The sequence below is a fragment of the Lissotriton vulgaris genome, chromosome 5 (assembly GCF_964263255.1).
Source record: "Lissotriton vulgaris chromosome 5, aLisVul1.2, whole genome shotgun sequence".
Taxonomy (NCBI): domain Eukaryota; kingdom Metazoa; phylum Chordata; class Amphibia; order Caudata; family Salamandridae; genus Lissotriton; species Lissotriton vulgaris.
In genome coordinates this window covers 408,918,262-408,930,880 of record NC_141693.1, presented here as the reverse complement: position 1 = coordinate 408,930,880, position 12,619 = coordinate 408,918,262, and the positions used below count along the sequence as shown (strand labels likewise).

At 45.0% G+C, this 12,619-nt stretch overlaps 1 protein-coding gene across 1 annotated transcript in view; it reads right to left on the bottom strand.

The window, feature by feature from the left end:
• Positions 1–10,409, bottom strand: part of ARID5B (AT-rich interaction domain 5B) — a 538,980-nt gene extending 528,571 nt beyond the window's left edge. Inside the window, exons 1-2 of the mRNA XM_086921775.1 lie at positions 9,941–10,409; positions 9,368–9,625 (exon numbers count right to left, since the gene is read on the bottom strand). Coding sequence (XP_086777901.1) covers positions 9,368–9,625; positions 9,941–9,967 — 285 coding nt within the window. The 5' untranslated portion in view covers positions 9,968–10,409. The remainder of the gene's footprint in view (positions 1–9,367; positions 9,626–9,940) is intronic.
• Between the last annotated feature and the right edge of the window lie 2,210 nt (positions 10,410–12,619).

The window sequence follows — 12,619 nt, the reverse complement described above, 5'->3', positions numbered from 1 at the left end:
AGCTCAAACGGATCAATAGTTACTAAAAAAATGGTGACACGTGTTCCTGTGCACTGGAAAAAATTGTAAAATTGTAAATTGATACTTGTATAGCGCACTACTCACCCGCAAGGGTCTCAAGGCGCTTGTACGAATACCGCTGTGGAACCCATCCTGGCTTTCCCTGTGAGGTGTCCACTCCTGGGCACCCCCAAGGTGGAGGCCAGGCATCCTTAGCATTGTGGGGGCCGTTGTGGAGATTAAGCAAGCTATTGACCAGAGTTGCAGAGTGGGACTCCATGATTGGAATAGGCACCGAGGCGAGAATTATCAGGTCCGTGGAATTTTGAGCCCAAGACCCGCCGAGGCGGGGAATTGAACCCTGGTCCCGGGTCAGATCTGTGCATCAGGGTCTGCCGCTATAACCATTGAGCCACACTTCTCCACTGACACTTGGCAAAGATTGACAGCTTCCCTTTCAGTTGCTTATTGATGTATTTGGATGTTAAATTGGCGCTAGTGAGGTGAAAGTCTTTCCCAGACAGTTTTAGCATGTGTCAAAGTGACAAAATGATCACGCAATACAATCAGAAAATGTGCCGCATTACGCTGCATAATTTGTCTTTTTTTGTTGCATAATTTGGTCAACTCAGTTGCAAAATGTGGTCCACGTCTGCAGCATAATTCCAGTGCCCCTGTTCATGGGTGCCTCAGGGCTCTATAGAGACACCTACAAACCAGCCTAAGGATACAGCTGTCATGCAAGTTGTAGTTCTGCTTCCTATAGCTGCCGGTATGTGGTAGGCTGCATTAAAGGGAGTATATGTAGATAACATGGTTCTATCCACCTGGAGGAATGGCATCCCTAGGCAAGTAAAAGTGAGCATACTGCTTTGCTTGTGTACATTTTTGTCTTCCAACTGCACAGTTGAAATGGCAGACATTTTGTTTTTCCTTTTTCACTGATAAATGTGAACCTACTCACAGAATCCAGTTGTTACATCCCAATATGAAATATGCTTCAAGTTGTACACCTAAGTTCACTTTTGTCACCTTTCCAAATATCAGCTTCCATTAAAAATGTGTTGCAAGTACAAATGGCACCACACAATATCTAGGAATGCTATTCAGAACCATATGCCATTATACATTTTTCGCTCATTACAGGATTCCCCCATTGCACAACACATGCAATCCGTATCATTCCCCTTTTGTCTGGTGTGTTTCCTTTCTCTAGAAAAGGTAATTATAGGGAGTAACTTGGGGCCTTGCGGCACAATTGTGATGAGAGCTATCTGTATGGTCTCAAGGCCTAGGGCTTTGCGGACCACTTGAAAGGGTACATGGCGTCACTACCCGGTAACAGTTGCTTGGCCTCACCGTCATCCCAAACCCATTCTTACTTCCTACTAGGCTAATGGAAAATTAGGAGGTAAATACTACTCGCAATTCTTTTAGGACAAGTATTTTGTGGGCTGCTTGAGGACTGAAGTGAGAATATCTCCATCTGGTTGACCATATCGTACCTCCGCCCATGCATTGTAAGAGTCAGCTGGGAGACAAGAGGTAGAACCTTGTTGGAGGAAGCCTGCAGTTCTCTGTTCCCAAACAAGATGTTGGAAATGCAGTCCATAATCTGATGTGGGATGCATGGCTGTGGATAGATACATTTAGAAAATGCAAATAGCCCCTCCCCATACAACTCGACTGGATTTAATAGAAGATCCATTTTTTTAGAAAGGAACGATAAAGTGAAAATGGGAGATGGTAAACATGCTACTTGAACAATTTAACCACTTGCCCGTGGCCGGAATTCCGCTCCTGTGCTGCACATTCCGATCGCGGGCGTGGTCGTGACGGCTCACGGCCGTCATCAGCACACGAGCACTGTGTGCCATGACGGACGGGAGCCGTCACCAGCATGCAAAGGGTTAAATAATGAGTGCTGTGAATCATGAGCAAGAGAACTGCTCTTTTGTTCCTAACCGGTCATGCGACTAACTTTAAACATACTGGGGTGAGATCTACACAACGAGGAGATAAAGAATTAAATGAAATAGTAATAAACACATTTTACATATCCTTTCACACACTCTTAATTATATCCTAAATTCACTACTCCAGGGAATCAGTTATTCAACATATGCCAACAATGTGTAGCACTTACAATGTTTAAGAAATAACCAAGGAATTTGTTTTAAAAGTGGATTTCTTTTTAACGATTCAAGTATGCACTGTAATTACTGTACAGTAAACTGAAAGTTAATTGGCGTTAACATAATGTATATTACTTCAGCTTTATATTCTCCAGTCATTGAGTATTAATAAACTGAAAATCCTCACCGGTTCAGTGAAACGTAACAAAATTAGAGTGGAAATGTAAGCCAAAAACATTATTTGAGTTGGCTGTGGGACCTGGTGTATTTGCCTATCCCTTTGTTAGCTTGAGAGCATTCTGTTGCTATATCCATTTTTGTGTGGGGAGGAAGTGATGTAAAACAAAAACGGTTAGACTACAAAAGCTGTTTCAGGCGGGAATGGTGTTTACTCTGGTTCACATCTGGAATATCATATATGTAAACAATTTAGAAAATAATGATCTTATCTTCAACTGCCTTGTGATTGACACATATGAACCCACTTTTACTGAAAGTGATGTAGGCACAGAAAGTCATTCCGCATTAGTCTTTGTTTTCCATAGTTTAACGTTATGGTTGTTTCTGACTAGTTATAACAAATCCAAATCTCCATTAGACATGATTAGGCATTATGAGTAAAGAATACTATCTCCAGTTTTTAAGCTTTAATTAATAAAGCTTTTTTGAGTTTGTGCTGTTACATGTATTCTAGGCTTTTTGCCACCACCTTCTCTAGAAGCTATAGGAATGACCCAGAGCATGCCAGCAGCAGGTGCGGATGTGGTGGTCAAGAAACAGGAACTGATTGGGATTTTTGTTTGTTTCAATCTTATTTGCACTTTAAGCTTGATTTACTTTAATGCTCTAAAAAGCATAAGCAATTGAAACAATGAACTGAACAAAACATAGTTTGTTAATTAAAGTGACTGAACAACCAAATGGCCCTCAACACCAGTACGAGTGACTGACCATATTTCAATATAATCTAATAGACACTTTACATTTCTGCATATTCCTTTTCAAAAGTTTGTCTTGTATTTCATGTTCACAAATTACATTGTAATTATCTCTTCTTGCATGTTATTCTCCACACCGCTAAAAGAAAGGCACTGTTATGCTGGGGTAGGGAGCGTGCATTATGGATGAACCACCAGGGAGTGGTGTGGTAATGAAATATGTGAAGCAATGTGACTGTCTACTGAAAAGCAGTGTGTCATCCTGGGAAAATAGTTCTCATTCACTCCCATAGTAAGCCCTGAATCCCATTGTGGTTGCAAGAAGGATCTGTGCAGGCAATCTTGCTTGAGTCACAAAAGGGAACAAGATACCAGTTCCCCAAGCAAATTAGTCACTGGGGCGTGTTCTTAGGAAGAAATCTACCTTCTTTGAATATAACATCGAGAATTACGTGGGCGACAGAATCTGTTTGAATTTACAACACAAGGACATGTGATTTCCTTCCTATTGTCCCGCAAAGAATGAGAAATTCTGTTCATGCTGGTAAGATTGCCCTGCATCTACTTGATGTTTTCTGTTATTGGTTCAGCTCAGGTTATGCTCCCTTTCTGCAAATCCTATCCAGGTAACAACCTTACTCTGGATTTGTTATGAGCTTTGTAGAAATAGAATGCAAGATTCTGTATGTTGCATTTATGTAATCTGCTATATGGTCTTTATACACAAATCTTTTATTGAATGATATATGGTTGTCACAATTTACTACCAAGATATGTTCAACCCAGTGGACCTTTCGTGTCATACTAGGGAAGGAAGAGGGTTGAGATTGTGTGCAGATTTCCAGTTCCGGAATGACGCTCATTTGTCACAACTCAAGAGTGGAAATTAATCTGTGGAACCTTCTGAGACATTAGGTGAGATGGTGACCATAACCTCCAGCACTTATAGATATACTTAGTCATAGGAAGCGTGATGCATCCTTAAACTCACAATTATTTCTGCTTTTAAGAAATGCATTTCCTCAAACTGATGTGTCCTTTTTTACTTTTTACCTAAAATGTAATTGTGGTCAGGCAGTGAACACTGAATCTAATGGATTTATTTACATCTGAGGAACATGGTCCTGAGAAAGGAAAATGTGAGCTCTCCCTAACTACACAAGCCAGGGGTATTCCTAAATATCTATGGTTGTGCATCTAATACAAGAAAAATCTTTGATGACAAAGTTTGATCTGCTAATAGCTCATGGACCACTGAAGAGGAGACGAGATTGGAGAAATGGAGAGTGTGTACGGTAATGGGTAATATGTGCTTTAATGGGTTATGTAAAAACTGGGCAATGTGTATTTCCAAAACAATGAGAAAAAGTGTAATCTGGTTTACTGTGAAATGTTGAATTTGGCAGTATCTCTTAGACTATGTCAATGTAGAGAATGTTGTATGGCCCATGCACATTGGAATGTGATTTAAAGCACACCATGCACCATTAACTTGTCAAAAATAGAAGAGTTCTGTGAACCTCACTATAAACCACCAAACCCCTGGGTGAATTGTACTTTAAATCCGCCAAACTATTATCAATGTTACATCTGAGATGTGCTTCACCAAATGTCATCTACATATCCTTTACTTTCTTTCAAAAATTAAGAAAACGTAATAAATGTGAGAATTTCTTTCTGGTTAAAACTGAGTTTCTTGGGGGTTGCACATCTTTGGTTAGGTAGTTATGCCCAGGATTGCATAACCTTAACTTAACAGAACCTCGTGGGTCTTCACCACATTATGCAAGAGGGCTGCATCATTATGCAGGAGGTATGCAAGGCAGAAAAGACCCATGTCTATCCAGCATTTTACCCTTCTTCGGCAAAAGACCACAAAACTTGCAGTTACTCCCACACGCACTGTTTAGAGTAAGCTGAAAAATTAATATCAAGCACAAAATAATCACACGTTTGAAGAACTTGCTATAACTACAGACTAAGACCCGCAAAAGTAAAGAGGAGCATGGGCCGTAAATAGCACATAATCCCCAGAGTTTACAGGAAAAAAGTCACATGGCTTGGGGCTGTAGATCCAACTAGATTCTCATTTCGCCCACTTAATTCTAGACATTATATTTCAAGCAGGCAGACTTCTTCCTAAAAACACATCCCGGTGACTTAATTCCCTGGGGAACTGGCACCTCGTCCCTTTTGTGACTCACGCAAGACTGCCGCCACTGATCCTTCTTACCCTCGTGATGGGGTTTGGGGCATATTATGGGAGTAATTAATAATTATTTTCCAAGGAACACACACTGCTTCGCAGTAGATGCTCGCACTGCGCCACTCATTGGCATTACCATAATACCTATTCGTGGTACATCCATAATGCACACTCAGCACAAACATAACAGTACTTTCCTCCTAGGGGGCTAGAAAATGACATACAAGAAGAGAATTACAATGTCATTTGTGAACATGCTTGCTACACAAGAATAACAGTCAAAAAGAGTATGCAGAATGCCAAGTGTCTATAAGAATATATAAAAAATATGGTCAGTCACTCCTGCTAGGGTAAGGGACCATGTGGTTTTCAGCCACTTTAATTAACCAACTATGTATTGTTTGGTACATTATTTCAATTGCTTAGTCTTTTTAGATTGTGAGCCAAACCAAACTATATTTTGGTTGTAATAAAAAAATAACATTAAACTCAAATTAGGCTTAAAAGGCAAATAAGAACTGAAACAAACAATAAAATCAAAATCAGTTCCTGGTGCTTGACCACCATGTACGCACCTGCTGCTGGCATGTTCTGGCTCATTCCTAGAGCCTCAGCCAGACTTATCCTAGACATCCCCCACCAAGCTCACATATCCGGCCACCTGAAAGACCTCCACTGGCTCCCCGTCAACAAGAGAATAACGTTCCATCTACTCACCCACGCACACAAAGCCCTCTACGACCTTGGACCCAAATACCTTAACACGTGTCTGACCTTCTACACCCCCACTCACCAACCTCGATCGTCCAATCAAGCCCTTGCCGCGATTTAACGCATCCAAAGATCCACCATGGGAGGAAGATCCTTCTCCTACTTAGCGGCCAAGACCTGGAAATCTCTCCCCACCCACCTTCGCCTTACACAGAACCACCTCTCCTTCAGAAAACAACTCAAAACTTGGATATTCGATAAGTAACGCTCCCCCCCCCCCCCCCTCCCTCAAGCGCCTTGAGACCCTCTGGGTGAGTAGTGCGCTATACAAATTCTAACTTGACTTGACTAGCACATCTCCAAAGGGGGGATAACTACAATATGTGCAGCCGCACAGTGGGCCTTACATAAAATACTGCACAGGTGTCTGAGGTTGCTTCAGTGATAGCGAAGCACACGGATAGCGAGATCATGTGTGCACATGCCTGTTATGCTCTTGGACACTGTTGATATGGTTCATGGGCTGAATTTAAACTACTAATTGACTATGCATGTAGGCAGAGGTATACTGAAACTGCACAGGTCTAGCTGGGAAGAGACAAGACCCACAGGTATGACTGAGCTTTTGTTTAAAGAGAGGCAGGCGACAGACGAGATCCTATAATGTGTGAAATATTATTACTTGAAAGGGTGAATCTTGAACTCCTGCTAAGTCTCAATATGCATTTAAATGTGAACATATGGGTTTTCAAGGCGCATTCTTACATTCCACAAACACAAATAAATAAGCTTATAAAACCTCAACAATGCCAAGGTACTAATATGCAAGACAACAATGAGGCTACACAATTGTCACAATTTGCCAACTCTGCTTCAGCACAAGTTTTCTCACTCAATAGCGTAGTTGTAACTTAATAAAAAATATTAGGCACTGGAACAAAGAGAACATAATATTAAAAAGTTAGCTATCCAGTAAAAGCATTTGTGCATAAACGAGTTAATGAGTAAGTGGAAACTAAGCACATTTCTTAATGGGAGTGTAATATTGCCCTCTCCAGGCCCTGGCTCCAAATGCTAGTTTCTGCGGGCAGGCTGCCAAACAAATATCGCTGTATGCTGTTTCTGGTTCTGTTGCTGCTATTCTGCTAATGAATGACTAACTAGTGCCGGAGGGGAAATGACATCACAGAGTCAGGCCATGTTCTCTCCTACTAGAGGTAAATGTTTATCGGCGGATCCCTACACAAGGCGCGTTTTCGCTTTGTGGAAAGGGTGTCTATGTTGGTCATGCTTAGTGTGGCTATTTTGCAAGTAAACTTTTGCTTACGAAATCCCATGAGCGTGTCTAAAAGCCTCTCCAAACAGGCACTGCACTCCTACTGTTTCCCAGAGAGTTGCTTCTAAATATTTACAGCAGGGCATAAAACAGAAGTAAATACCTTCTGGTTCGCGCTATTAAAGTGTTAAGGAACAGTCAGGAAAAAAAAATAGCCTACATCAGTCAGATAGGAGGAAGGGCTGACTTTAAAGGAGTGAGTTTTGGCGAATGCTTTTGATGGAAGCACATTTTAATTTTTCTTTCAAAAATCGATTGCACACGAATTTAAATTAAAACAAAAAGCAGCCCAGTTGAGTACATTAGTGCCCCAGTCGACCTACATTGCTGCTGCGCCTTTCACAATACCAGCACTCGAGAAATCAGATTAATGCGCGGGCACAAAAAATGTTCTGAGGAAGCAGAAACAGGCCAACTACAGACACAAATTAATTTTAACAGTTGCTTTAGCGGCATTCCAGAAGGTACTCTCTCCCTCTCTCTCTATGTCCCTTCTTGGATATGCTGCCATTCCCCCGTCCAGTTCACTTCAAAAAACATGCTAAAGTCATAATTCTGAAAAGAGAATAAACTCCAAGGGGGGAGCTGGGGGCCTAACGCAGGTCCCTGCATTCCAGGGATGCGTGCCCCCCTAACTCCACCCCCCCCCCCCCCCCGTCCCCTCCTCACCAACACTTCAGGGGTCCCAAATCTATCAGGGGACCCACATTCGGCCCAAGGACAATGTATATCTGGGAGACTGGGGGAGGGGGCAATATTTTGCGTTACTCTACTGTGCATTTGAGGGTGGGGGGCAGCTTCGATGTGAAGTTAGGCCGGAGAGGGGTCAATGTAAGAGCAAACTGTCAGCAGAAGTGTGTGATTTTTTTTTACACAATCTCAGCAAACATTTCTGCGTTTGTTAATTTTGACATCCGAATAACCGACTATAATTACACATGTGAGATGTGCAGACTGAACACGCCCCTGTCTCACAGGAGTGTAATCCCATACGTGTAAGTGAGCATTGTGCAATTATTACCCATTTCAAGCTGTCGGCTACTGCACTCAGATCATAAATACACTGTAAACACACAAAACACGAGCGTAGTTAAGCATCGAGGCGAGCCGCCACTCCAGTCACGGAAACCAGCGCGACCCGCCCTCGTCCGCTCGCGACTGTGATGATCTAATTGACAATTGTATTCCAGTCACATAAATATGGCGCAGTCCACGCAGACTCTATGAAAATAGTTTGTCACCGTAATGTAATGCTTGTCAGCTAACAAGAGCACCTCTGTGGTCGTACATGAAATTACACCTCGGCGCTGATCCATTGTAAAGAACTATTCGCTCGTCTATCTGCGAATCAGCGCCCAATTACATGAATGCAGCCTTCCTTCCCCTGTGCCGTGCACGGCAGGCGCCCTCTCTGATGCAAAGTGAGGTTGTGTTGGGTTACACTTGACCACAACTGTCAAACCCGCAATGAGCCGGACTCGCGTAGAAGTCTAGAGAAACTCAAAATCGCCCATCTGCTGGTGCCTCATCACCTTATCCAGCCAAGCGCGGATTGGGGGAGGAGAAAACAAGTTTAGCAAACGTATAGCCAAGCGAGTGTCGTATTCGCATATCACTTAATCAAACATGTCTGTGTCAGCTCAACTGCTTGTATTCTCGTGCGAGAGTCTGTTTCACAATTTCCGCCTTTCATCATCACACTGAGATACTTAAAGATACATGTTTATGTACACACACACACGAACATATATAAAGAGGTATGTTATAATTACACCATGATCTACGACACGTGACAAACGCCTCACTTGTACGCCCAACGTGGGTGAAACCAGTGAGTGTATGCACTGTGTATAAAATAAAAACGTGCATGAAAGAAGCAGATGGTATTCTTGATCGCCTACCAATAACCACAGAATAACTATACTAGCATGCCGTTTGCTTCTTGCTGACCACAAGCACGTCCCCAACTCTGGCACTGCAACCCTTCCCGTAGCTTCACCCATGTTGCCAGCGGGCTCTACCTTTTAATAACGCCCCTTACCTGGCCGTGCTCGCTGCTCCGGCCCCTCGGAGTGTCCTCGGGCAGGAAGTACAGCTTGGAGCTGGACAGGAGCTGCCCGCTGGTCCTCTCCTCCCACAGCAGCTGCAGCTCCGCTATGCAGACCGGGTGCCCCCCGGGCTGGCACCGAACAGGGAAGAAGTCACCAAGGCACAGGATGCGGGCTCTGCCCTCCAAGCAGCACTGGAAAGCCTTGTAGAAGGTGTACGATCCGTGCGACCCGCAAGGGGAGCCGACCCACTGCAAAGAGGCGAGAAATAAAGCAGGGTCAGGCGCTAAGAGGTGTTAACGGCCCCCACGCGTGTTAATGGCACTCTGCCCGGGCAGCGGCGAGCTCCTGGGGTGAAGCCTCAGGTATGCATCTGGCTGCCCGTCCTGCCGGGGTTAGGGGTGAGCGGCAGGGCACGGGACGTGTGTCAAGGAATTCTTCCTGGCACAGATCACGTCCCCGTGCCGCCCCCCTGGCCTGGAAGTTGCTGCCGGTCCTGCCTGCGCGCTCCCGCCCGGACCCTCCATCCCAGCCCTTGGTGCTGCGGACCCTCCTCTCCCTCTTACCTGCAGCGCGGAGCTCCGCTCCTCCATCTCGCGGCTCCGCTCAGCGCATTGAACTCATAACATTCTCTCGCAAAACTTGTTGGCTTGAATGGACGGCGCGGGAGGTCCTGGCAGGGAAGGGCGCCGCCGGCTGCCGTGAGCTCAAGATCGCCTCCGAGCCCCGACGGGAAGCGAGAGGACCACGGGTGGGACCCCACCGAGCCCCGTGCCCAGACCCGAGCGAGAACGGGGCGCCTCAACCCCCACCAAGAGGAGAACGCGTCCTGGGCGGAGGGCTGGGCGTGCGTGCACCGGAGACCGCAGCCGGCTCTGCCAGGACGCTGAAGGGGGCAGGCGGGAGATACAAAATGTGAAAATAGGCGAGTCCCTGCCACTAGGTCCTCCGGGGTCTAACGGCGGCCGGTGCGGGCTCACGAGCCTCCGTTTTGCATTTTTGCCAGCTTGTTTTCCGCGCTCGCCGTGTACCTCCCTGCCAGGACCTGCTTGTATATATCTGATATAAAGAGCATTTCCTGCAGCGGCGGCAGAGGCTCTGGCAGGGCTCCCGCTTTACTTGCGCTCCCCCCAGCACAGCTTTGATGCATTACACATTTCAGCCGTGTGTGGGCTGCAGCCGTTCGTGTGAAGATTATTTGCACAGGGGAGGGGATAATTATACTAATGCATTAATGAAGGGTGCCTAATATTGCGAATGCATAAATATGAGTGGATTCGCGATCAGTGTTAAAGGGCCAACTGCATCTATTTGGGAAAAGGGGATGGGGCATCCCTAAGTGAAGGAAGAGGCGTTGCATAAGGTCACAGGGTGCGACTGAATGACATAAGGAGGAGGTGGCATTAAGGTCACAGGGTGCAGAGGGTCACACGGTGCGAATGCATGCTGCGAGGAGCAGCCAGGCACTGGGTTACAGGTAGAAGTGTCAGAGGGTCACAGGCTGAGCTGTGTACGGTACAGTAAACTAGTTGAGAGAAGGGATAATGAATAATTTTCCCGCTTGGCCAGTGAAGGATAGACATGTGCTTATGTCTTCAAGTACTTGAACAAGGCCTGCAATGTTTCACCATGGAGTACGGTCACTGCGCTACACCTGGACATGCTCAGGCTGTTGATGGGAGCCCGGAAATCTCATGTGCATGTACAGTGCTGGCGACGCCTTCCTCCCGCACTCTGAGGAGAGAAAGAAGCCAGACCGCGCAAATGTGGCAGCCTGACGAATACCCCTTTAGTCAGCAGTCAAACAGAGCTAGAAAATGAAACTGATGAAAGGTGGGCGCGAGGGAGGGGCGGTGACCCCTCCGACAATGCCAGAAATTGAAATGTTCATATTTACATATTTGGGTCTACAGAGAAGCGCATCATGTCTTCTTGCGTATTCAAACACCGGCAGGAGAGGGCACCCATAGGACATCACATGTATAAAATGTATGATACCCCCCACCCCCCACCCCCCGGTGGGCAGTAGCGTTCCAGGATACCATGGGTTCTGGTGCCAATAAGAAAAAACGCCCCCTTTGACTGGTATTGTAGTAATGCAGCAATTAACAAGGTTCAATGGGCCCCGGCGTCACTGCACCGGCTGCACCTATGCCAGCTACGCCCCAGCTTGTAGAGCGACATTTCCTCAGTTGACTCTGGCAGGGCCGAATGGAGGGAAAGGGGCCTGGCACGGTTAGAAATAAACATGTCACGGATGGGGAACTGGGTCTGTAAAGTATGACAGTTGAAACCCGATCTAAGATAAAATCACAGGATGTTGAAATCACCAGTAAACTATTTTTATCGCTTTCGCAACGTTTCACCTCCAGTCGCTGCCTCCAGCCGAAACAGGATTACTTTAATGAAAATTATCCGCACATGACTGGAGCTAATGCAACCGAGAAGGGACACACTCCTGATACTTCAAAGCGCTCATTTATTAATATATTTTGAATAATGCATGCAGTTATTTCTCAGTGTGATTGGAATAGAATTGACAGTCGCTGGGATACAAGTTATTAGTAAAAAAAAAAAATCAGACTCGGTTGAAACAGAAGCAAGATCTGTCTTGTTTCTTCCCAAGTGAAGAGGTAATCAAAAGAAAATTGCAGGGCATCAAATTACTGAAAGCAATAAGGCCCGCAAACAAAAGAAGAGATTTCCTCCAAGCCGGTTAAAGCTGTTTTCGCCATTTACCAGAAACAACATGAAACCCTTGCAAAGTAAGAGACACGGAAAACAGTAATTGGCATTGTTTTTTCAGCAGGCTGAAAAGGAAAATTATGATCTAAGAGCCCCCTTTCATTATGTGACTCTATATTTGGCAGATCTTTGAATTTAATAAACATGTGCTACTTAAGGAAATTATAGCCCATATTCACTTTAGAGACACAGATATAGACACTCCTACTCTTTCATCAGGGTTTTCAACTGTAAATTTCACTCAACATTTAATGGCCACCCCCCACATGTGCGAAAAGCAAATGCGCCAGTTGTTCAGATGAAAACGAGGGGTCGCTGCAAAAAAACAAACAAACAAAAAACTTAAACAAAAAAAAACAGTTGAACTTGCTATTGTGAACTCGAAATGAGTCAGCTTCCGATATCAAATGCTGCAACCTTTTGTGCAGGAAACCTCAATCGAGGGCCCGAGGGCATCCCAGGCGTAAGTAATATATGGCATTAAGCGAGCTGTATTTCAC